General features: G+C 39.3%; 1 protein-coding gene across 3 annotated transcripts in view; it reads right to left on the bottom strand.

The window, feature by feature from the left end:
* The window catches only part of Fam172a (family with sequence similarity 172 member A), a 377,012-nt gene extending 351,612 nt beyond the window's left edge, over positions 1 to 25,400 (bottom strand). Inside the window, exon 1 of one of the 3 annotated variants that reach the window (XM_051182789.1) lies at positions 25,293 to 25,400. Coding sequence is in view for 2 of the 3 variants with exons in the window: in XM_051182788.1 (XP_051038745.1) it covers positions 263 to 368 (106 nt within the window). In the remaining variant the exon portion in view is untranslated. Of the gene's footprint in view, positions 1 to 262; positions 384 to 25,292 lie in introns of those variants that run through there. The other 2 variants (XM_051182788.1, XM_051182790.1) reach the window with 2 other exon arrangements.
* Between the last annotated feature and the right edge of the window lie 1,819 nt (positions 25,401 to 27,219).

The following is a 27,219-nucleotide window of genomic DNA, read 5'->3' as shown; positions in this document are numbered from 1 at the left end:
TTTTTTTTTTTTTTTTTTTTTTTTGCCATTAAATGATGACCTTGAGCAGAAGAGCATTGAGAATCCTTTCCTCTGTGAATTCTTGAGTCTATGATTCATTTCAGGCATTGGAATGGTTGCTGTGAGCAATATAAATACATGCAAATAGCTTAAGCACTGGCATTCTTATTTTACGACTGAAATGAACAAAGAATACCTAAGTATTTCTACCTTTTCACTGTGCATGGTGAAATTTTCCTGAAAAGGTAATTTAAGTATGTACCTTTCAGTGCTGTAGTCTTTTCTTTTTCATCTGGACCTCCCTGCTGGGCTTGTGCCATGCTTATCCAAATTGATAAGAAAAGTAAATAGCTCAAGGAAACAGACATCGATCTTCAGAACAGTCTAGAATGAATGAAAGCCATAAATTAAGCTCTACCCAAACCCTACCTATTTCATGAAAGTTTCCTAGCACCTACAAGAGAAAGAGAATAACTTCATACCTTGATTTGCCACTCTACTTTGTGGATGCCCATATCTCAAAATTTATTATTTGCCTGCTTCAAATGACAGTATTTATGTGTCATCTGGCTCAGCTAATAGCTTCTACCTGTTATTGTTATAGCACAAATATCACCAAACAAAATCTTAAACCTACAGATTACCTGTAAACTTGCCGGACTAATCTTTGCTCCTTAATTGGCCAACAGTATTTGCTGGTGCATGTGCCTGTTATGTATGTTTGAGACACACTTTGTCTTTGTAGCCTAGACTGCATAATCCTTTTTCCTCAGTTAGGATCATCTCATATTTTAAATCTTCAGGTAATTTTGAAAGTGGGAAATTTAATGTAAACTGTAAGTATGTGCAATTTGGAAGGTCAGAATGTTCTCATCTAATGTATAAAGTAACTAATCCTGAAATTTGTAAGAAAAAGCTGCAACATATACTTCTATTAGAGTACTTCTATTTAGAGTACACATAATAAAAATAACATCAAAGCCAGACATAGTAGTGTATGCCCATAATCCTAGCAATTACACTGAGAAACGTAGATTACAAGTTTGAGGCCAACCTGTGCTACATAGCAAGACAACACCTCAAAAACTGAGAGTGAACAAGAAGAAGAAAAACCTACATTGAAAGTGCAAATGTTTGAATGCTTGGTACCCATTTAGTACCATTTAGTGCTATTGGGGATGGATTAGGAGGCATGGGCTTGTTGGAGAAGGTGTGTTACTGGGGTGGGCTTTGAAGTTTCAAAATCCCAAGCCAGACCCAGTCCCTTCCGTCCCCCCATCTCTCCCTCCCTCGCTCCCTCCCTCCCTGTGCCTGCAGACCAGGATGTAAAGCTCTCAGTGCTCCAATACCATGTCTGTCGGTTTCCTGCCATGATGATCATGGACTAACCCTCTAAAACTGTAAGCAAGCCACTAATCAAATTCTTTTTTTTAAGTGTTTATGCCTCTGTCATAGTGTCTCTTCACAGAAATAGAGCGGTAACTAAGACATACTCTCCCATCAATTAAGAAGATGCCCTACAGGTTTGACCCCAGCCAGATCTTATTTCTCAATTGTGCTCCCTCCTCTCAGATGACCCTAGGTTATAGGGAATAGAGTAGTGGAAGGCTCACTGATGTGAACTAGAACATAGCTGACACACTGCATATTGGATGATAACCACTGCTGTGTAAATGTGGGTTTCTAGAAATGGTTACAGTACAAACTGAATGCAAAACACCTCACTTTGCACTTTCATTCTGTGAACTACACAAAGCAATTATCATTTCTTCCTTTCTATGAGTCCAACAGAGAATCCATTACATAGAATAAAGCTATAAACAATTTTCCATGTGTAATCTGTATCCAGTCAGAATTTCAAAAAACAGAACAGTAGAACATTTATTTTTCCCTGTTTGATCAAAATATGGTGTAAGCACAAATAAAATGTACAGAAAGATACTACAGGGCCTATTTTTCCAAATTTTTTTGGTCTTAAGCAGGTATTAACTGCAAACTAGACACAGTGATACTTCCCTCATATCATCAATACACAAATGAACAGTCAAAATATGGTCCATAAAATGAGTAACTAATCTGGGTAACAGGAGAAGCAAACACTATCGATTACATCAACTAGTATTTCACCTTGACTTTCAGAACAGCTAATATAAAAACTAGGAAAACCACAGGAGACTCTGCCTCAAAGGGAAGAAAGAAGCAGAGAGAGAGAGAGAGAGAGAGAGAGAGAGAGAGAGAGAGAGAGAGAAGGCATATAATGAGAAAAAGAGAGGGTGATGGAGTATGGAGTTACCATTTTCTCAGGTGTGTGTATGTGTAGTATCTGCAAAGGGATATGTGCATTCACATGTGTATGAGTGCACACATGTGTGAACACATATGTAAGTCCAAGGCTGACATCTTGAAGCAGGGTCTCTCAGCTGAAGCCAGAGCTCATAGGCATAGCTAGTATAGCTGGCCAGCTTGCATTGTGGAGCCTCAATTTAGCCTTTGGGATAATGGGCTCACTGGCAGGCTGCTACACATATCTGGTTTGGGTTCTGGGGATCCAAACTTGGGTCCTCATGTTAACAGTTAGTAAACGCTTTAAACACTTAGCCATTTCCCAGGCACACTGAAGTCATTGTTACGTGAAGTGACATAATAGTTTATCAAGAAAAGCCAATATAGTCAACTATTTCAATAATTCAAAATTGTTATTAAAACTAAAAAACAAATTCTTGAATAATTAGAACAAAAATTGAAAGATAAAATTAGTAACCATCATGTATTTACCATACAAACAACTACACAGCAGTATAATATAATAAAAATAAAAGATCTCTTTTGTAAAAGGAAAGGGCTTTAAAAATTCATATGAATGCAAAATCTACACAAAATAACTTTAAAATATTACTAGCAAGGCAAAAAGACAACAAATAGGCAAAGAACAACAAATTCCTTGAAAGGGACAATTATGTTTTCTCCAAAAATGTTTCAATAAATGATTAATGAAAACTCTTGTGTGGGTAGAAGGACAGAGGACAACTGTATGGAGAAAGGATGGGCAAGGTTGCCCTTTCAAGACTGCAAAGAATAATGAAGGACAATGTCAGACATTAAAAAATGGTACAAAGCTTGAGTCAACTACAGGACAGTCCAAGGACAGCAACAGGAACCAGCCAGGTGACTCGGCAGGCAGAATGACACTTCAGAGCCTGATGATCTGAGTATGATCCACACAGCAGAAGGAGAAAATTTGTGGAGATGTTTCACCTCCAATCATGCATGACATATGTCTCCATACACCACGTGAAGTAAATAAATAAACAAATGTAATTTTAAATTTTTAAATGAAATAATGAAGCAAACCAAAAAAATATGGTCCAGAACAAGTAAAATTGAGTTCATGCTCTCAGAACACTGAGACTGGTCTGAACTGAGCCAGGCCACAAAGAATCTATGTCAGGACAGCAGACTTGCAAATGATAGTTCACCAAGCACACTGGTACTAGGAATCTATGAAGAAATAAAGACCTAGAGAAATTACAATTGGAAAAGGGATGCGGCACTTCATAGAGGATGGCTCAGACTCATGCTAAGCAGCATCTAATTGAAAAGCTACATGGAGAAAATGCATATGTTCCAGAGTGTATGTGTGTGAGCATGTATAGACATTCAGGTGGGTTCTGGTGTGTGAGCAGTGAGTATGTATGGACATTCAGGTGGGTTCTGGGGTATGTGAGCAGTGAGTATGTATGGACATTCAGGTGGGTTCTGGGGTGTGAGCAGTGAGCATGTATGGACATTCAGGTGGGTTCTGGGGTGTGAGCAGTGAGCATGTATGGACATTCAGGTGGGCACTGAGGGAGACACAGAATAATGAAGGTAACAGTCTGGAACAGATACAGAACACAGTTTCTACAAGGAGTGCAATTATGACCAGTTAAGAGATTGCATCTGAGTAAAAACACATAATTCAAATCATCTAAAATAAAACCTTACTTTCCTTGTATGGTGATTTAATAGATTCAGATGAGAAATCTAGGTTTTGAATCTCTGTGCTAGTATATACTAGGTACTGAACTAGCATGAACAAAACATAAAATCCAAAACAAAACTGAGTGGGGTAGTACTAGTCGTGTCTAGTCCTAGGACTTAGGAGACTAGCAAAGGAGGATCATTAGTTCAAGGCCAAACTGGGATACATGTTAAGACTATATTTAAAAAAAAAACAGAAATAATTGAGTTCCTAACAACTTGTGTTCAGAATTCTAAGATACTAAAAGTGATCTACTGTACATACAAGAAGGTAATATATATCACTTACATGCACAACACAAACAAAAATAAAACACCACAAAAATCAGCTTTATGTTGACTTGAATGCTAAGATTATAATGAAAAAAATCATAATAAAATGCAAACTAAATTTCACAGTAATTCATTTATTTTACAATCCTTCCAAAACATTGTATTAGTTTGTTTCTGTTACTGTGATAAAACACTGACCTGATGTTGCTTGGATGAACAAGAACCTGAGATTAGATACCCCAGAGACATAGAGTAAAACCAAATACTATTGTTATGATAAAGGAACTTAGCAATAAAATGATTCTTAATGACATTCTACTATACTCATAGATAAGGATCTTGCTCAACCACTGTAACATGAAAAAATATAACCCCAGAGACTGATGTTGGGGTTCAAGCTTCAAACTAAAGATAAGAAAAGCAAAGGAGCCAAGCCAGTAGCTCTTATCTCTACCCAGCTGAGATGGCAATCCTGTCTCCATGAATCCTCGGATGCAAGATGTTCTGAATTCCTGTCTCCTCTTCCTTATATTCCTTTCTCTGCCCAGCCATATGCTTCTGTCTCCATCTCCCTAGTGCTATGATTAAAGGCATGTGATCCCAAGTGCTGATATCAAAGGTGTGAGCTCTGTTACTCTTCACTTTTGTAAAGGCTAGGGTGGCCTTGAACTCAGAGAGATCCACCTGCCTGTCTCCTGAGTCCTGTGATTAAAGATGTGTGCCACCACTGCCTAGCTTCTATATCTAACTAGTGAGGCTGGCTTTACTTTCTGATACTTCAGGCAATATTTATTAAATAATATATCAGCATAAACCATCATTAGAGAAACTTCCTCCTGCAGCAGATGAGAATAAATACACTGCCAGACAATATGCAGAGAGTGAGAGTATTGAAATACTCAGCCCTAAATGGGATGTCTCCAACAGACCCCTCGGGGGTCAGGGAACACTGTGGAAAAAGGTGGCTTGGTTTTTATACAGCCCAAGACCACCTGCACAGGTGTAGCACTGCCCAGAGGGGTAGAGGCCCTCCCATATCAAGAAAATACCCCACAGGCTAATCCAATGGAGGCAATTCTTCAATTTATTGTCACTCTTCTTAAGTGACTTCTGATGAAACAAGAAAATTATTAATAAGTCTACCTACACAAAGACCAATAATGTACATTCAATTTTTATTTAAATTTTTGCCCAAAGAATGTTATTGTTCTGACAATGATCACAAGATCACCAATTCCTCTTATACAGTTTTCTTAAGTTATCTTTACAAATGACAAGGGCAGAAAAAATTGAGACATATCTTATAGATGTCAAAAATCCTTGATAGTAGGAAGTAAAAGAATCCTAGATATTAAACAGTAGATGGGCTTCCAACTCTTATAACATTTGCCTATGATCTAGTCTACCAATCAGCCCAGGTACTTCACCAAAATAACAATACTTTATGAGAAGGTTCATACACTCATGCACTAATTTCTATTACTAGGATTATTAAAATTTGGAGTTTTGGGGAAGTTGGATATAATTACCTAAAGTTGTCAACTAAAACTGTCTCATTATCTTCAGTGTGCTGTGTGGCATTAAGACTGATAAAAATCACTCCATATTGTTCCCCACAATGCTTTGACAAATCAAAAAGAACAAGCTACAAGTTAAGAAACACTAAACAAACCAGATAGTGGAAGTGTACGTCTTTAATCCCGGCACTTAGGAGGCAGAGACAGGAGGATCTCTGTTAGAGAGTTAGAAGCCAGCCTGACCTACAAAGCAAGTTTCAGGACAGGATCCAAAACTACAGAGAAATACCTCAAAAAACAAAACAAAAACAAACAAACAAAAAAGAAATATCAAATAAAACAATTTTAAAAGAAAACAGTATTACATTGCTGTTTCTTTACCATAGTTGCCAAAATTAGAAATAAACTTGTAGATTATACATTTTATCTACAAAAAAGAAGAAAATTCAACAGAAAAGACTAGAAAACTACAGATTTCTATTTGGAAGGCTAAATCTGACATTTAAAAAGTGAATATGAACTAAGACAATTCTCAATTTTGAAGCCTAACCAAAGAACAATTTGGTAGACATTTTAGACACTTTCACACAAATAGAGAGTTATGGACAAGTACAAACTAAATGTCAGGTTCAGTATACAATGCTCATGATTGGATAAAACCAAAGTGTGTCAAGTAGTCATCACTTTTATAAATGTCAAATATACGTGTCAATATGTCAGATAAAAAGTACAAGTAATAATACTAAGGTATATAACTTCAGTCTAAATTAAGCAAGCAGAAACAATCAGACTATCAAACAGGCAGCCCGGTTAAATAGCAAAACTACAGGCCAAAAAGCACATAGCAAATGTTCTAATCCCATAAGCATGTTTGCTAACAACTCGGCTAAAGTTGTTGAATTTGAGCCTCAACTTATATTTTTAAACCTGGTATGAATATGGCATTCACTAGATGAATTATCAAACAGCATTTTAAGAGGAATCTGCTGCACAGATGCCAGACATAGAGCCAGCTATGCGTCTCTTACCATTACTATTTCAGGAGTTGACCTCAGGTGCAGAGCACTGCCTCACTCAGCCCCAGGCCTTCCCCATCATTTGGTAACTGAGCCAATAGCAGACATTGTGTTCTTATACAGGACAAATTAATGCATGCAAATTAAACACTTCTCTCAGACCAAGAGAGAAGAGCTATCGTCCTAGAGATCAAATCTGGGCCTAACACGTATTTAGTAAGCACTCAACAACAATGCTGCACCCTTATTCCCAGCACTGATAATTAATACACATTTTCTACCTCAAATTCTGTCTCTGCGTCTGTTTCTGAAAAACCTAAACTTTCACAAATGCAAAAGAAAAAAAAAAAAAAAAAAAGAAAGAAAGAAAGAAAGAAAAAGCATAAGAGATAAAAATGCAGAGTTTCAGAATGCAGAGCCCAGTTCCACTGGATACATCTATAAAACACTCCCACACACAGGCTTGGGAATGATGTAAAAGAGGGGGAAGAAAGACCATAAGGGCCAGAGATCATGGACTTTGCTGTGATTGTGTCTCCTACTGATATCAGAAGATACACTCAGAAAGTCTCACCAACATGACTGCCTAAACATGGCCTGAACAAAGACAATATTTACAGACATGCCAAAGCAGATGGGAGAAAGTCCAGGAGACCTCAAGCCTACACAAAGACCTACAGAACTAAGGGACACTGAAGGTAGAAGAAACAGTCTTCCCCAGGGAAGAGCATGTCAGTTGGTTAGCCAATACCAGTGGTCAATCCTGGAAACATAGATTCAAGTAACATTATACAGACTGAGAAGGTTGTATTTAGGAAAGTGTATGTGAATACATAGTCATAAAACACACGTAATAAAAATTAATTAAAAAGAGGTCAAAAACAGCCAAATTGGCCTGGCCTGACTGGTCATAAACATATTAAGCTTTATAAACTTCTACATTTTTACATAGGAGTCAGCTCGACAAAATTCTAAAAATAAAATTGACCTTAAGTCTGAAGCTATTAACCACTGTCTGGAGGCCAGATGGTACTCAGAGGGTACTTCCTGCTCTGTCCTTTTAGTTTCGAGATAAGTTGTCAACATGTAACCACTCATCAGATGTGACTATGTATAACCTGGCATGGGGTCAAATCTTAATTCCTAATTCATGTGTATATATCTAATGCTCTCACTAAAGTAAACTTACAACAGATTAAAACCACATCTCATTGCATTATGTCTGTCTGTCACTCGCAACACCCTTACCAACCTAATTATCGGAGCCCTCATTCTCCCACAGAGGAGACTCCCAATTGGGTCAGTCCGTGACACACATAATGGGAGCCTATAGAATGGGAAAAGATTTCTAACAATCCCACATTCAATAGAAGACTAATACCCAAAATATATAAAGATCTCAAGAAACTAGATATTAACAAATGAAATAATCCAGTTAAAAAATGGAGAACAGATCTAAACAGAAAATTCTCAATAGAGGAATCTCAAATGGCTGAAAAATGCTTTAAGAAAAGTTTCAGCACCCTTAGCCATCATGAAAATGCAAATCAAAAGCACTCTGAAAATTAAAGCTTACACCTGTCGGAATGGCTAAGATCAATACCACAAGTTACAGCTCATGTTGTGAGGATGTGGAACAAGGGGAATGCTTCTCCACTGTGCTGGTAGTACAAACTTGTACAGTCAGTATGGAAATCAATATGGTGATTCCTCAGAAAGCTGGGAATTGATCTACCTGGAGACCCAGGTGTACCACTCCTGGAGTCTATAACCAAAGGATGCTCCACCCTACCACAAGGACACTTGCTCATCCATGTTCATTTGCTGCTGTATTCATAATAGCCAGAAGATGGAAATAGCCTAGATGTTCCTCAACAAAAGAATAGATAAAGAAAATTGGGTACTTTTACACAGTAGAGTATTACTCGGCTATTTTTTTTTTTTTTTTAAAGAAATGGCATTATTACTGGAGAGATGGCTCAGCAATTAAGAGCACTGGCTGATCTTCCAGATGGCCTGGGTTCAATTCCCAGCACCCACATGGCAGCTCACAACTGTCTATAACTCCTGCTCCAACGGATCAAATACTCTCATACAGCCAAACAAGCAGGGAAAACACCAATGCACATAAATAGTATTTAAAATTATATAAAAGTTACAGGCAAATGGACAGAATTAGAACAAAATCCAGAGGGAAGTAACACAAACCAAAAAAGATATGTATTCATTTATAAAAGGATATTGGCTGTTAAGTACATGATAACCAAGCTATAATCAGTCAATCCAGAAATGCTAGGTAAAGGGGCGGCACAGGGATCTCCCTGGGAGGGGGAGACTAGGGGCAAGTAGGGGCAAGAGCAGGGGGATCAGGAATAGGGGAAAGGTTTTGTGGGGTGGGGAGAGATGCCTGTAATTGGGGGTAGGTTTTTGAGGGATAGTGTGGAAACCTAGTACAATGGGAAGTTCCTGGAATCTATGTAGGTGATTCCAGTGAGGACTCCTAGCAATGGGAATATGGAATTTCAAATGGCCATCTCTTGAAGCCAGGTGAGGCTTCCAGTGGCAGCATTAGGTTACATTCAATTGAGTTGTTTGCCAAGGGGATGCTAAGGCAAATCTTGCTCTGAAAACTAACATCTGGGACCCCATTGCCAAGAACAACACTCATACACCTAACTGAACTTGCAGAACTTAAGCTGGTGCCTACATGGAGCCCTTATCTTTTTGTTCTAGTCTCTTTGGTACAGGAACATACTTTGTAGGCTGCCCATGGAGATACATGGACACCAACACAGCCACAAAACCTTTGACCTACAATCTGTCCTACTTACAAAATATGTTTGGGCAATGGTGGCACAGAAATTGTAGGAGTAGTTAACCAATATCTGATTTAACCTCAGGCCCAAGAGATAGAACTCATACCTGACACTGCTTGGGTTTCTAAGAACTGGAGACTATGCAATCTAGATACCTAGTGTAAATCCAAATACTTCTCATCAAAAATAAATAAATAAATAAATAATAAAATGACTCCTAATGATGTTGTTATACTCATAGATCAGTGGCTCATACAGTCATTAGAGAAGCTTCCTCTGGAAGCAGATTGGAGCAGATGCAGAGACCCACAATCAGACATTATGCAGAAAGCTAGTCTAAATAGGATGTCTCCATCAAATCCCTCCCTTTAGAGCTCAGGGAGTCCCACAGAAGAGGAGGCAGAGCCAGAGGAGATGGAGGACACCAGGAGAACAGGCCTTCTGAATCAATAAGCCTAATAGTATGATTCCTGTGGCTCTTCAGACATCCTGATTGCTATTTGACCCGCCTCCCTCCTTTGGTGTTTACCTCCTTCCCCCTTTTTTAGGAGTCACCCCCTTTTCCAGTTTTCCCCATGAGATCATGTATCTCCTGCTGTTCCCTTTTACCCTCCTCTGTGTTTATGTTATGGCGATTCACTTATTAGCTTTTAATGGGACTTCTGAGTGTGAAAACTGTGTCTCTGACTTTTGTGCCTGTTTGGGGGGACTCTTTTCCTCCTGCTGGGTTGTTATGTCTAACTTCAATATGTTTTGCTGTTGTTGTTTTACTTCATCACATTACATTTTATATTGTCATGATTGGTTGTTATCTCTTAGAAGCCTGTCTTTTGAAGGATAAAAAGGGAGTGGATCTGGAGGGCAGGGTAAGAGTGAAAAGGAACTGGGAGGAATAGATGGAGGGGAAACCATAAATAGGACACGTTGTATGTGAAAAGACTATGTTCAATGAAAGGAAAAATATGAAAAAAGAAGAAAATTAATGATCAACAGTATTAAGAGCTGACATCTAAAGAGTGATTAGGTCATGAGAAGAGAGACTCATGAGTTGATTACCAGAGGAGTCAGTAACAGTATGTGTGTTAAGTCCTCTGTGTCCTGTGCATGCTTCCCTTGCCCTTCTAACATGTTCTGGTGCAGCAATCGTGCTTTTATCAAGACTCCTCAGACTATACAACTATGAGCACATGAATTTCTACCTATGTTTATCATTTAGCTGGGTTATACCTGTCACCTCATGAGAAAACAGATTCATAACGCTATCGTGCCATGAAAAGACATAGAAGGAAGCTTAAACTTGAAATGTCCAAAGAAGAAAATCTACAGAAACTACACACTGTGATGATTTCAACTGTATGATATTCTAGAAAATGCAGAGCTATGATAATAGAAGAGATAAATGTATCTGAAAGAAAAACAGCTCACACAAAGATGATCCCAGTACTTGTGGAGTGACATGACTTTAACCCCAGCACTAAGGAGGAGGAGACTGGAATGATATGGCTGCGCAGAGAAATATAAAGCAGGAGTAGACAGGAGTCCAGAACAGTCTGAGGTTTCATATAGAAGGCGGCCTGAATATTCCTAGAGATGGATGCAGTCTGAGGAGCAGTCAGTATGAGGATGCAGTGTGAGGTGGCAGTCTGAGGACAGATTGGCCCTTTAGTCTGAGCACTGGTAAAGGTAAGAACTCTAGTAACTTGCAGCTCTGCTTCTCTGATCCTTCAACTCTCACCCCTGATAGATGACTCTGAGTTTTTATTATTGAGACCAAAGAGAATTCATAGTACATTCTTTAACTGAACTTAAGGCCCTCTCAATAAGAGGGATACCTAAGAAACCTAGGTAACTACCTGGTGCTAATGGAGTCATTGTTACTAAGGAAGAATCAGCAACCACTAATTTACTAAGTGACCATAATCCCTAACATTCTATAAACATCTGTCCTTATATCCACAGAAAGTGGATAAGTATACTCTTCATCCATCATCAAGGAAACATCTCTTTGCAACAGATGGAAACCACAGCCAATCAAAATGCAGTATTGTAGAGCCTGGTACCAATAGATACATACAGATACTCCTCAGCACCAAAGGCTGAAGAGACACTGTGAACGAGTGTATGGAAAGATTTAAGAGCCATTATGAGATGGTGTCTCATAATAATATCAGAAGATACTCCATCAATTCTCACCAATACTACTGTCCAATATTGAGCTAAACAAAGAAGATATTGATGAACAAGACAAAGTGAGTTCAGGGTGGAGGGGGCGGGGCGTGTTGCAGGGGTTATGAGGCCTCAACTCTATAGGTAACTGAGGAAAGTTGGAAAAAGGAAAGTGATCATCCCCAAAGAAGTGAATACCAATTTGTTGTCCACTGCTAAACACTCAGCCCTAAAACCATATGTACACTAAATGGATTCAACAAGTTATATAGAAATATACACATCTATACAAATGCATACATACATCAGGTAAAACTTAGCAAAAAAGGAGGCCATGGATTTGAAGAAGAGAAAGGATGGGTACATGGGAGGGTTTGGAAGGAGGACAGGGATGGGAAAAATGTAATCATAATCTCAATTATTTTTAAAACCTCAGAAAACAGAACATGAGAGTGTATACCAGTGTAAACTATAGACATGGTGATGATTTGACAGTGCAGGTACACTGATTGTAACCAATGTATCACTTGGTGAAGGTAGCTTTCTTAGTAGGGGATTTTATGCCTAGGAGGGGAGGCAAAGAATGTTGGCAAAGGGGACAGTGTGCAAGCACCAAGAGCCTAGAAAATGAGAGCTCTCTGTATTTTTCCACTTAAATTTGCTGTGGACCTGAAAGTACTTAGAAAATAAAACGTACTAAAAGTTCTCTCCATAAAAGAAATTGAGTTAAAGTTGCTGTCTTTTGAGGGGATCAAATCTTAGACATGACCAATAGCAATGAACCAAAGATGAAGCTGAAGGTGTAACTCTAAAGCATTGGGGGCCAGAAACATGGCTCAGTGGTTATCCCTAAAACTAGCCTTAAAAGTTGAATATGCTAGCCTCCATCTGCCACTCCTTATCATGAGCTGGGAGATCAAGACAAGAAAACTGGCCAGAAACAAGACCAGCTAGCCTGGAGTATGCAGTACAAGAGAAACTGCAGTAGCTGGGCAATGGTTGCACACACCTTTAATCTCAGTGCCTGGGAGGCAGAGGCAGGTGCATCTCTGTGAGTTCCAGGCCAGCCTTGTCTACAAAGTTACATAGAGAAACCCTGTCTCAAAAAAATTAAAAAAGCAAAACAAAACATGGAAAGCAAGAACCAATTTCTAAGTTTCTGAAAGTTGCCTTCTAACCTCCTTCACATGCCAAGGCAAACATGCATCCACATTCACTCATGCATGTACATGCATACATATATACATACATATTTTTAAACTAAATAAAAATGTGTAGCAACAACAAGGTAGTATCTCATAATACTAGTCAGATGAGAGGCCTTTAAGTAAGTCTTTCAAATTTATTACTTAGAATATAATCCCAGATGTGTTGACATTAAGAAGTGACTAGGATCAAGTATCTTGTGCGTTAAGCTGCTTTAGATAGACTATGTGTGCAGCAATCAGGAATGGGATTCATCCCCTTCAAAACAAGGCCTAAGAGTTACAAAGATGGCTCAGAGGGCAAAGCACTTGCCATGCACACAAAAGGACTGGAGCTTGGATCCCAAGCAGTCATGAAAATTCTAGTCAGTCTGGCCTTCTGCCTGTAATTCCATGGCAGAGGCAGGGGATCGTTGGAACAAGGCTAAACTAGCTGCATCAGTGAACTCTGGGTTCATTAAACCCAATCTTCTGATTTTAATCTCTACATGCACACACACCTGCACACAGACATGCACCCACATAGAAGAAACACAAGCATGTACCACAAATACACACACAAACACAACTACTAGGACCCTTAGGCTTATTTAAATAAACTGCTTGCATGTAGCTTCTATCTAAACAACTTTGTTGTTTGTCACTCAGTGCACTGGCTGTATCTTAAGCAACTGATGTTCCAACTGGCAATTGCAACTCTGAAGCTACCAGCAGCAGTTAGGCACCAGCTTTATTAAGGCCATTAAAGGAAATTATATAAATCTCCATCCATAGAACTCAGGATTCAAAGGTTGAGGTGAAATCCTCCTAGCTCAGAGAGGCTTAGTAGCAAATATATAACCTTTCTCTCCTAGCTTGCATCTCCAGAGAAAAGGGGCTGTCCTTCTACCCAGCACACACTCAAGAACCCTCCTACCACTTGCCATCAGCTAGTTGCTAACTCAACCTCCTGACCCCAGGTTCATTTTATTTAATCAAATTATTTTAACACATCTTTGCATCATTTACAAAAGTAGCAAAATGTAAAAAACACATTTACATAGTAATGTAATAATATTCCACAACACAACTTATCTTAACTGAATTCACAAGATATTCGATACTTAAAAAAGAAAATGTAACAATTAAAAGAACTTAGGACCAGCCCCCATCCCAATACTAACAGGAAGTCAACTAAGAAACTACTCACATAAATTGCCTAGTCTCTTACTTACACACACATGTGTGTGCGCGCACACACACACACACACACACACTTAAAACTGAGAAATCATAGAAATTACTCACAGGGTTTGGAATGAATTTTTAGTAATGTACAACTCCAGTCAGGCACGCTGATAGATAAAACCACTTGTACACTGCAGTACACTGTAGTATATAAAATTATGATAGTAAGTTGTACTAAACATATTATTGTTCACTTCTGTGAGTAGTACATTTCTGTTGTTTTGTAAGTTAGTTGTAAGTTATTCACAGTGTTTTTCAAGTCACATCCCAGCCCTAAGTTGAAGAGCATTCCTATGGATCCACCAGTTTCAGAATTTCTGGGGACCAGCAATACCTTTGTACTCCCCTTTCTCCTCCATCTGAACAATCATGCTTGCATAGTGTTCTGCATTTGTTAGGTGTATTTTTTTTTTTAATCTGCCATCCATTCATCACAGAGTCAATTACATTAACAGCAATATCTTATTCTTTTCTATACTTGTGGTGTTTTGAGAACGGGATGTTACTGACTCTGAGGGAGACTTCCTCCCCAGGCCAGTTAATTTCTACTTGCCGATGATCACACCTTTCATTTACAATCCCAACAACCCTCAGTTTATGCCTCAGTTATTCCCACTCTAACTCACACATATCAAGTCGAAGTTTCTCTGGCCCTAGATCATCTCAGGACAAAGATACTGCCAGCTAGAGACCAGCCCTAAGTCCAAGACACCAGAATTATTACAACTTAACACTCCGTGGCAGTTTAGCCTCTTCTTCCTTGCCTTGCCAGAGGCTACCCAATAACTGATGTGATTCTCAACCCTTCCTCACTCCTGCATCTGGATGGAGACCAAAACCTGATGTTTCTCTTTTAACCACGCATGGGGAACCATGCCTCTCATTTCTTAGAGAAATAATGGGCAACATTTCTTATAATGTGTTGGCCTGTGCTTGTCGCCACTTAGTAACCTTTACAAGTCAATACCCAAACACATGGGCTTGCAAGACTGCTGAGATGGAACAATTGACCACCACCATACCTATTACCTGAGTTCACTTCTTGGTACCCACATAGTGAAAGGAGAAAAGATTCCCACACTGACATCCACACAGCGTGGAAAGTGCACACATACACACACACACACACACACAAACACACACACACACACACAAAACACACGTAGGAACAAACAAAAATAAATGTGACTTAAAAAATTGTTTGAAGACCCAAGAAAAAAAACAAGCTGTTATTCTATCCGCCCCCTCCATTGTATGTTGGCTGTCAGAGGTACAGGAGATCAAGTGAAAAAGACTTATAATCCAAAAGTTGTGCCTAAGGAACTAATCCCAACTGGCCTCATCCACACCTGGATTTGACATTTCATAAGGAGACTCTGGGCTTTGAGATGCCATAACAATCAAATGAGACAAATGGGGGACCCGAGAAGTGGTGGGTATTCTCTGTATATGGGAAGGACATGAACCATCAGGGGCTCTGGTACCCTCCCAAATATCCCCTGATGACACTTAACCCCTGAGAGTCGTAATCTCCAACACCATGTAAGAGTTGGCTTGTGTAACCAATGCAGAGTAATGGTATAATATCTTTGATTGATAGTACAAAAACTCATGGTGTTCATTTGTGAATTCCCACCCTATATCCACCCTTTGCTTGCTCTCCCCCCTTCCTTCCCCCTCTTCCTCTCTCCCTCTTCCCCTCTTCTCTTTTTCAGCTGATTAGGTTTAGGAAAGCCACATTATGACCAGCCCTATCAAGAACTACACATTAAGTGAGGCTTCCAGCCAACAGCCACATGAGTGGATGATGGTAGATGTCATTCTGTAAATATGTTTCTTGTATTGGTTAATGGATAAAGCATTGTTGGCCAATAAAAAAGCAAGATAGGCGGGACTAGGAGGCAAGGAAGAGAGAGGAAGTAGTAGGGAGGAGATTCAAAATGTAGGACAAAGAGAGCAGAGCTTCTGGACCCTCTCTCTGGTAAGCCAAGACTACGTGGAAACATTTAGATTAACAGAAATGGGTTAATATTTAAGACAGAGCTAGCCAATAAGAAATGCTAGTAACAGGCCAACAGCTTTATATCTAATACAGTGTCTCTGTGTATTATTTGGGACTGGCGCGGCTGTGGGTCGAGGCCTGTCAAAAAACCTGCTCGTAACAAAATGTCACCTTCAATGTGGCTACTAAGAACTTACACTTAAAACCTAACAAAAGCTTTAAAAAGGGTTTTAGAAACAAAAAAACAGAAACACATAAGGCTTCTTGGTAGCAGCATTTTTCTCAGTTGGACTGTTTTGCTAGAGACAAGCAGAGATTTGTGTGGCTCCTTTAAGGGACTCAGCAAAACATCAAAAAACCGCACAGCTTTAAAAAAAAAAAAAAAAGCACTGCTAATAATTCAATGGTATTTATAAGCAAGCAGCTGGTTTAATTTAAAAAAAAAAAAATAGCTGGGTGTGGTGGCACACGCCTTTAATTCCAGCACTTGGGAGACAGAGACAAGCAGATCTCTGTAATTTTAAAATGAACCTGGTGTACAGAGTAAATTCCAGGGCAGCCAAAGTTACACAGAGGAATCCTCTCTCAATAAATAAAAAATAGAAGTATAAGAAATAGAATAATAAAAAAAGCCACGTAAAGATGGAAAACATAGAGTCTGGATATTGTATGCTATGGCGTTGTCTTTAAATTGCTCAATTGCTAAGGAAGAAGTAATTGCTACAATACACTCGATTATCAATGCTGCTAAATTAATCCAAATTTATATATTTTAAAAATGCTTTGACTTCAAAATTTAAGTCTAAGGACAGGTTACCGGGGAAAAGGATTTCTATTTTTGTTTGCACAGAAAATAAAAAGCTATGGATTCCTTCTAGACTAACATGGTTTGATCAAGCAAGACCCCCTGAAGCATTGTCTCTGGGACAGGCAGCCTTATAGACCACAAAAGCCAGGATTTCTATGTCTTCTTAGGCTTCCCATGACAGTGCCCCCTACCAGCAGGAAGCAGTTTGGAAAGAACAATGCTCAAATTCCCAAATATTGTTTATAAATGTTTTTATTTACATGGAGTTGGTTATAAATAGTTAAAGATCACAGCCAATCTCTTTAAAAGTAAAAAAGGGGATTATGGTATAGAAATAAGTACTTTGCTTTGAAATGGATTTTCATTTATTGATACAATTTAAGGTCAATTTTGTGATATGTTTATTTCTCCTCTTGTTTAGATATTGTGTTTCTATAACTCATTTAGAAATGTAATGTATAATTTAATACAGACTTTAGATAGTTACCTATAATAGTCAAAATGTTAGTTAGGTTTTATCTATAATAGTCAAAACTTATAGTTAAGTTAGTTAAGATTTCTAGATATACAGAGATGTATTTGAGATAAATAGGCATTCTTCAAACCTTTCAAATGGTTTAGGGTCTTTCTTGACAGTGAGGCACAACTGCTCCTGGCAACACCACCTGCACCAGAAAAGAAGATGGACATCAAAGACAACTCGTTATGGAGTTTACTTCCAACATGGCAAGACTAGCCATTTAGGCAATGTACTGCTCTTGTCTGGACTATTTGACTTAATATTGTATAAACCTGACATTCAGAACCCACAGGAAAGTGACTGCTGATGCAAGATGGACATTACTACAGGGTTCCTGCTTCATGAAAGAGTCTGCCAGACAGTCTACAGGATAAAGAGAAAAGTGACTGACAAACTGCCAATACAGGTGGACAGTTTAAAGTTTCCTGCTTTGCTGAGGAGTCTGCCAGACACACTATGGCCTATAGGTTGAAGATGGAACATTACAGAACTTCAGGTGACTGATCAGGTAGCAAGATATTTCTGTCATTTCTAGAGTTTATATATTATCCTTCTGTGGCCTTTGTTGGAGTTGAAGACAGTTACGGTTATAGTTTTCCTTAGGATTAAAGATACATATAGGACTTCAGACTCACAAAGATAAGATAAATGATAAAATGTTTTCTTTAAATCTTGCTAAATGTTAATGGACTGTACATTGTTAACTGTGGTTCTTGTTTGATAACTGTTTTGTTATATATTTTGCTATATTGAGGTGAAAACCTTTCTTTTTAATTTTAGACACAAAAGAGGAGATGTTGGAGGTGCCATTCTATAAATATGTTTCTTATATTGGTTAATGAATAAGGCATTGTTGGCCAATAGTAAAGCAAGATCGGCGGGACAGGAGATGAGGAGGAGAAAGGAAGTAGTAGGGAGGAGATTCAAAATGTAGGACGAAGAGAGCAGAGCTTCTGGACCCTCTCTCTGGTAAGCCAAGACCACATGGAAACATTTATATTAATAGGAATGGGTTAATATTTAAGACAGAGCTAGCCAATAAGAAATGCTAGTAATAGGCCAACAGCATTATATCTAATACAGCGTCTCTGTATGTTATTTGGGGCTGGTGTGGCTGTGGGACCAGGCCAGTGGAAAAACCTGTTCATAACAAGTGAGCTTGGAGTAGATCCTACAGACCTAAATTATACACAAAAGCAGCCCCGGCTGACATCTTAATCTCTCAGCGATCCCAATTCAGAGCTTCCCAGCCAAAAGGTTCCTAAGTCTCTGACACTGCAAAGCTGTGTGAGATGATACAGGCTTCTGCTTCAAGCTGCTAAATTTGGGGATAATTTATTACACAGCAATAGGCAACATATATTTAAATCCTTAATGAACTAGTGAATGTCACTTAGGCTTCCAGATTCATTAGTTCTCATCAGCACTGAATTGCCTAGTGATTTTCCAATTCAACAGTAATTTATGTTCCATGCAAGGAAGGAGCCTCCTTTAGATTTGCTAAAACAGGAATGGTGTCTTTAACATCCTTTGGTTTTCAAAACAAACAATAAAAAATTAGTATATAATTTGGTATTTTTCAGTAATGAGTTGACCTAGCTGAAAATCTTTATTCATTTTAAGAAAGGAGAAACAGAATGAAAACAGGAGTGAGAGACCTTACATTTTTAATTAAAACTGTTAAAAACACAAACACATATGCTTGTTTTGATAAAAATAATTATACAAGTTTCTTGTTAAGAAAAATATTCAAAATAAGTTTGTTTTAAACAGTCTATTTTCAATGATAAAACAGAATTATCCAGTGTCTTAGCAGTTCTTATAGTATTCCTGAAGCACATAAAATTGTCACCACCACCAGTAAAATCAATTTTGTTGGTCCTAGAACAAAACCTAGAATTCAGAACAGAATTCAATGTATAGGAAAGACCATAACCCTGACAAAAGAAAATGGAGACACCAAAGAATCTAATCTCGACAATAAGCTCTCACAGCTCAGAACAGTCTACACACAGTGTCAAACTACAAACACTGGAAGTATGTGGGAAGAAACAAGAAAATGTGTGATATAACCACAGAAACAGAAAGCAAGCAGTAGTCACATTGACATTTCTATGGGATGGGAATCAAACTGTCGGATGCCTACAGGCATGGGGAGTCAGCAGTGAATGCATGTAGTGAGAGCCTGTGTTGATGAACAACCAGTCTCAACAGCAGGAGCAAACCAACAGGGAGAGAGGGCTCATAACCAGGAAAATGTAACCTGTCCCATGACTGTCATACAGAACGAAAGTCTCCTGTAATATGGACTTCTTATTTTCAGATCAAAATCATAGATTTTTACTTAAATTAGATAGAAACATATCCTAAGGTTCCTCGACTTTCAAACTCTATCTTACATACACTGTTGTTTGTTAGGGTAAAAGTGACTAAGGCCAGTGCTTCACAGATAGTGAGCTGCATCCCCTTCCCTTTTTTCTCTAAATTGCTTCATCCTGAGTAGCTGGGCCCACAGGCACCGCCACCATATGCAGCTCTGTGAAGTATTGTAGACCATCATAGTCTAGTATTCTCCTATGTAGCTGAGCAGCATTTAGGATAAACACATGTGTGATAAAAATAAAACTCTAATGACCCATCAGAGTAATAATTTCACACAAAGCAGAATAAAGTCAGGAGTATTTTCCAAAACTAGCCTACAAAAAGTTGAACAATGACTGTTTTACTGGCATATGTAATCAATACTTCCTCAAACTAGTTGGCATAAAAGAATAAATTTTTAAAAGGTAGTATTATTTCCTGGTCTTAGGTCTTACCTACATACCTATGCATGTCCTACCTACATACCTATGCATGTCCTCTAAGTCCCTTCACTTATACCTCATACTGTATCTTCCTATGCCGTGAAAACATTCAGACATTCCAGACATATCATATAGGATGAAGATTCCCAGTCTGAGCCTAAGAACGCAGCCAACCCCCCACAATGGTCTATAACTACACTGCTGTGTCCTGGTTGTAACCATTGTTCTAACAAGCTATTAAAGAGGTTTGCAAGACCCCAATTCCCAATCCAAGTCTTATTATCACCCATGACCTTTGAACAAATCAAGACTAAGTGTATGATAACCCAACACTATGTTTAAACCAAATAGAAAATCTATGAAGAAATGTACATACAATAAATGCTGTTGCTCTGATGATCTGTCCTGACAGTAATATTTTCTCTGAAATAAAAATTACTGCTTACATTGCAAACCAAACTGCTTCCAAAAAGGGGGTGGGGGGGGGAAGGACAATAACATAGAGGAAGCAATGCAGTGCTGCCGTCTCTAACTTGTTTGTAACTTAACCAAAAAGCCTTGAGCAAGCCAGTCATCTGTCACCTCATATGAGCCAAATTATTATATTTCAGTAAGCCAAAGAATGATGAAAATTTATGGCATATTTGTTCATTATAACCAAAAGAGTGGATATATATACTATCCCCAAAGTATTTAATAAATGATTTTCAAAAAAAAAAAAAAGTTACCGTAACCTAGTGGACATGCAGGCATTCTTCAGCAAGATACTTATTTCGATTTTAAACATTACACATAAGAATATTTTAAAAATAGACAACATGGTGGTTCACACCTTTAATCCCAGCTTTTAGGAGGCAGAGGCATATGGGTCTTTCTGAGATTGAGATCAGCCAGAGTTATATAATTTGAGCCTTGGGGTGGGGAGGGGGGCTATACTCAACTAAATCTCTGTCATAGGAACAGAAATCATGCAGTACATATTCTCAAGAACTTAGTTTACTCTGCAGGACTACACATAGCTCATACCTATTTTGTGGGAAATAAGATTCTGGGACACAATATAAGCTGAGTGATGTTTACTCAGGTAGAAATCACTTACACCAGAAACAGATGACTGCTGTGGGTTCCTGCTCCAAGGATGCCCCCAGATGCTCTCCCCAACACGACCAGGAAGTAAGGGAGCCAGCTGGGGTCCTGGACCCCAGACCTAGCCTCCACAAGTCACATCAGCACCTGTCCCCATGCCCCAATGAGTGTGGTCAGTGCAACAGGTGTGGGCTGGGTGGATATCTCACGGCACGTACCTTCCAAACAATGGCTACTGAACTACACAAACTGAAACATATTCCTTGATACAGAGCAGATCTCCTTGGATTACTGAGAGTTTTGCTTCAGAGCCACATGCTGAGAAGTGACTGGGGATCTGCACTCTCTCACCCTTTTCTCCATCCCATTCCAGTCTGTGAATTATATTATTCTCATTACTTGGTTGCTGGGTTCTCTCTGGGCTGGCAGAGAGGCTCCCTGTCTATTATCACTGATCCCCTTTGTCACTGTCCTTTCTTTATTGCTACCCAACATGTCTTTGCTCTTCATCATTTTGCCTTCTGTTTCCTTCTCTTCTCAGCTAGCAAGCAAAGGAGGTATACTTCACAGGTACAACCAGACAATCAATATACCTTTTTCCTTTCAATTAAAGAATAAAACAACAAAGTGAAGCAGGGAGATCTTTGCTTTCTCTGAGTTGCTTTCATCATAACGTGATGCTGAAAGGTCTGTTCACTGTACAAAAGTGACCTTACAGTTTTGCTTCTGTTTCTGTTTAATTTCTAAGTATGGGATGACTGTAGCCTACAGTCATTTGAGGGTTTTTACTATTACAGAACTTTGGGGTTAAAAAGCAAGAAAGCATATGATGTTTGCCATCTTAAATATCTTTAAAATATCACAATTAAATCTCAAAAACTTTAATTAGAATCAGATCTTAAATCAACAAGCTTGAGACATAACTCAGTGCTATAGCATTTGTCTAGAATGTGTAAGACACTGGTTCAGTCCCTAGTACCAAACCTTCCATCCAAAACTGGAAATGGTTACCACACCTGTGATAATTTCAGTATGTGTGAGGCTGTGGCAGAAGAATCATGAGTTTGAAGCCAGCCTGTACTGCAAAAACTATTCCAAAAACTCCAAAGAAGACACATGGACAAAAAGCACAGGGAAAAAAAATGTATAACATCACCAGTTATTATAGGACTGTGAATCAAAACCACATGCTATGAGTATGGAAATTGCTGTTTTAACAGGTTTGGTGAAGATGTACAGAAATATTCACAACACTGTGGGAAAATTAGAACCCTGTGAAAGAAAAACCAGGAAGTCATTGTGGTATACAATATGGCAATTCCTTAAAACCTCAGACACAGAATTAGATGGTGGTCAGCTTTCTGTCACTATAACAAATACTAAGGTAATCAACATATAAAGACAAAAGGTTTACTTTGGCTCTCAATTTTAGAGGTTTCAGTACATCTGCTGTTGGCCCTGTTGCTTTTGTAGCTGTGAAGGGAGCACATTACAGTGGGAGCAGAAAGGAACCCAAGGCAGAGCAAATTTATTAGCCAAGAAGCAGAAGCATAGGGAGGAGGAAGAGAATAAGGTTACACTATCCTCTTCAAGGTCATGCCCTCGATGGTCTAAAACCTCCAACCAGGACCTACTTTTTCCTCAAAGCACTTCTCTGGGGACCAAACCTTAAGATATGAACATTCAAGATGCAAAGTATTCCAAATTACCACGAATGTAATCAAACAGTTTCACTTGTGAATATATAACCAGAAGAAATGAAAGTAAGACAAATACATGTTTGTGCACACAGCAGCATCATTTACAGTAGTCAAAAAGTAAAAGCAACCAAGTGTCCACAAATAAACAAATAGGTGAAAAGTAAAACATTTATACAGTGATTATTATAGTCAGCTTTTAAAGGAAGGACGTTCTCATATGTGGACTAACAGAGTTGAAACTTGGGGACATTATTCTAAGTCTAAAAGAGCCAGTCACAAAAGGATAAATGCTATATACATACACTCATATGATGTGTCCATAGACACAGAAAGAAACTCCATTGTTGCTAGGGGATAAAGGTAGTTGACTTTAAGGAGTTAGTGTTTAACAGGTACAGAGCTTCATCTAGGGAAGATAAAAATTACTAAAGACAAACAGCAATGATTACACAACACTGTGAACATATGCTGTGTTACTCAAGTGAATCCTTGAAATTATTAAAATATTTTATGTTAGGTACATTTTTACTACAGTGATAAAGTAAATGAAAAGTAAAATTAGTAATACAGAGAAGTATTCAGTAAATATTGACACTATTGGGCAAACTCAATCGAACAAAAACAAAGGCAACAGATGTTACATCAACTGACTGAATATTGGCAATTTTGTTAGAGCTTAATGAAGAGCACTGAGCTGGATTCTCCCCACCAAGCTAAGTTGGTGGTCATTTAACATATCTCTCATGAACTTAACAAACTGCTAGACAGTCAGTCTCCAGACTGGTAACCCTACATCTTTACTATTCCAAGTGACAAAAAATGTGTTTCAACCTCACTTAGGCATTCACATAAAACATACCCCTCCCCAGCCTCAGAGTCCAGCCCCATACTTAATTCAGATCTCTACTCAACTGCCTCTTTAGCAAAGAGACTTCTCCTCCTCTAACATAGCACTCCCATCATCCCCTCTACTTGCTTCATTTTTCCTTGCAACCCTCACTTGTTATGCATTTGCTTATGGATTGTTCTCCACCCACTAGAATGGGAGCACACAGACAGGACTTTCTATTTTGTTCACTACTGTCTTCTCTGAACATGGGACATTTCCTGATTTATTGAATGTGGCTAGGCAATACACTAGATGAATGAAAAGATCGATGCTCACAGCTTTATAAATCTATTTCTCTCTTGGCCAGGATACTGTTCTACCATTTGTAAGTAATGCCGCAGACAAAAAGTCATTCCAGTCAGCTTCACTGGTCAAAGGGACCAGACTCCTAGTTTTAAACTAGGAAGGTTTACAGAAAGCTCCCTAACTCAAGCCTAGAGAATGCTCTGATTCAGTTTCAGAATGAGCACGGCATGTGTCCCTTTCAAGAACTGATAAACAACAAGAAGAAGCAGAACACTTTTGACAGTGCCTTAAGACAAAGCCAAACCATGAACTTTAACAGCCCACCACACTGCACCTATTCAAAAACAAACAAAACAAGGCAATAGCAGGTCCAGACCACAGAACTTTCCCTCGGCAACTTTTCTAAGGATTTAGGGAAAACAGACAATGTTTTTTGTCTTTAAAACGCAGCCCACACAGAGGTAGACAGAAGTTACTTGCCCCGAGAGATGGGCGCTTTGGAAAACAAGAAGCACAGGATGCTGCTTCCAAATGTAAGTAACTTTAAGAACACTATAAACATCCTACGACACAAGCTTGGAGGGCATTTTATAACTACACTTTAATGTTTGCAATAAACGTATGCCAAAGCTTTAGCGGTTAACACTTTTTGCTAAAAACGTACAACTAAAATCAACTTCAACCAGACAACTGCAATTAAGTGGAGGGTCCCTTGCTGTATCTAAGGTCTCTAGTGACAACCAGAGCCTCCTGGGCTCAGATAGCAAGCAAGCCACCCCAGGACACACGTGTTCCTCCGGCCTGGAGCGTGGACAAGGCAGGTGGAGCCCTTCTGCAAGGTCTCGGGCACAGGTCAGAGATGTACCCTGGAGACGATGCGTGGCTTCTGACAGTCAGGAATGGGGGTCAGCCTTCCGCCCGCCCAAGACCCGGCCAGGCCACCCCCTCCTGGGTGTGGGCGCGGTGGCGGGCGCAGAGGGTGCCAGCGCGGTCCTACCTGAGCTCTGCCCCCAGCTGCACGGCTGAGGGGGTAGGCGAGAGGAGGCGTGGCCTTCCAGCTCTCAGGGCGAACTCCCTCGAGCGCTCGCCACCACTTTCTCTCTCGGGATCCGCGCCCCAACCAAGTTCGAGTTGCACTTCCGGGGTCTGCAGGGGATGCACACGTCATTACGCCTGCGACGGCCGCAGCGCATGCAACCCGGAAATGGGCGGGGCGGTGCTCTGCATGTGTTCCTGAGGCTCTGGAGGTGCTGCAAGCTGGAAGTGGGCCCGGTGTTAGTGGAGACTGTCGTGAAGCCTGTTCTGGAAGAGGAATTCCAGTATTCCCTGTGACGCTGGCCTTAAGCAAATTCCCCGTGCTGGTTCATGTTTACGTGTTTTTTCCCCCTGCCTGTGCTCCTCAAGATGAGGAAGGTGGCCCATGCTTAAAAGATTGCATTTACCCCAAAATCAAGAGGGGAAGTTAATGCTAACACCCTAATGGGAAGTGCGTTGGTGTTCTGTTTGTCCAAAACTGTTTGAAATGTGCATCATCTCTTAGGGGTAGATTGGGGGTGAGCAGTAGGTGCAAGTGGTTTAAATTTTTTATACGCTATTCTGATTTGTTTTTAATTCCGAAATCACTGTTTTGCCATGAAGGCCAAAGCAAGCGCTGGAAACAGGTAAAGAAGGCTGGCAGCTAGCAAACCCGCATTTGAAACATTTTCATAGAGGTTCCAGAATTCTTGAAAGTATAGTGTACCTCACTCCTATAATGTGTACTTCGCCAACTTAACGCCTGCTTCCTTCAGAATAAAAGGCAATGTGATTTGTTGGCAGTGTGCCTCATCCACTAAAATGTCAATTCGATTCACAGCGAAGACTTTATCTTGTCCTTTTAAGGTATCCTCAACCAGAACAAGATGCCTGTCACAAAATATACAATAAAAGTCGTTTGACATAATGTCTGCACTATTACCCTAGTTGGAGAAACTTAGCAACAGATAGGACAGGAAGGTGGGAAGTCTGGGGATGTAAGGATATGGTTGAGAAAAAAAATGTGCTAGTATAAAGGAATGCTCTTGCAGAAAAACAGAACCTAATAAAACAAGCCAAAAATACCTGGGTAAAAGCCATAACATTGAAGAATGTTAGGATGTCATTTCAGGCTATAGCACAAGTGATTTGTAGGGTAGAACCTTCTACTGAAGAAAAGACATTCTGAAAAGCTTTGTATACCATGAGCAATTTGAATTTTGTGCTTCAGACAGGGTTACTTCAACCATAAAAAGCAGCATACTTTCATTTTGATAGACTGACAACCATGAATAAGCTCATTAAAAATAAACCTACAGGGCTCAAAGATAGCTCAGCTGTTAAGAGCATTTGCTAATCTTCCAGAAAACCTGAGTTTGTTTCCCTGCACTCAGATCAGGAACCAGGGCTCACAAGTGCCTATAACTCCAGTTCCAGAGGACACCATACCCTCTGGCTTCCAGTGACCTATGCACACAAGTGGTTAACACAAGCTCACACAGGCACACACACAAAATAAACCTATAAAGTAAACCTTGTCTAACCATGAGAAAAAGCATTGAACAAAAAATACATATCACTGCTTCTTCAGTCAAGGACACAATAAAGCATGACTTCAAACTATCAAGAATTAAGTGGAGCCAAATGAGGCTTTCAAGACAGCATCCTAGGGAAAAAGAAAAATGAATAGAGAAAACAGTGACATTTAGATAAATGTGTGAAGGTAGCTTAACCTTCCAATGTCATATGAGATAAAGCCCCACTCAAAGATGAAAAGAGTGTACTATTGCTCAGTAGTAAACTGCTTACCATTGACACAAATGGTTATTTCACTCAACAATTCAGAACTATGCAGGAGTGCTTGAATCATCACTTTATCTCCTTAGTGTTTCTGAAAGGTTCTAAAATTT

Source organism: Phodopus roborovskii, unplaced genomic scaffold, assembly GCF_943737965.1.
Source record: "Phodopus roborovskii unplaced genomic scaffold, PHOROB, whole genome shotgun sequence".
Taxonomy (NCBI): Eukaryota; Metazoa; Chordata; class Mammalia; order Rodentia; family Cricetidae; genus Phodopus; species Phodopus roborovskii.
This window is presented reverse-complemented; position numbering and strand designations above follow the sequence as displayed.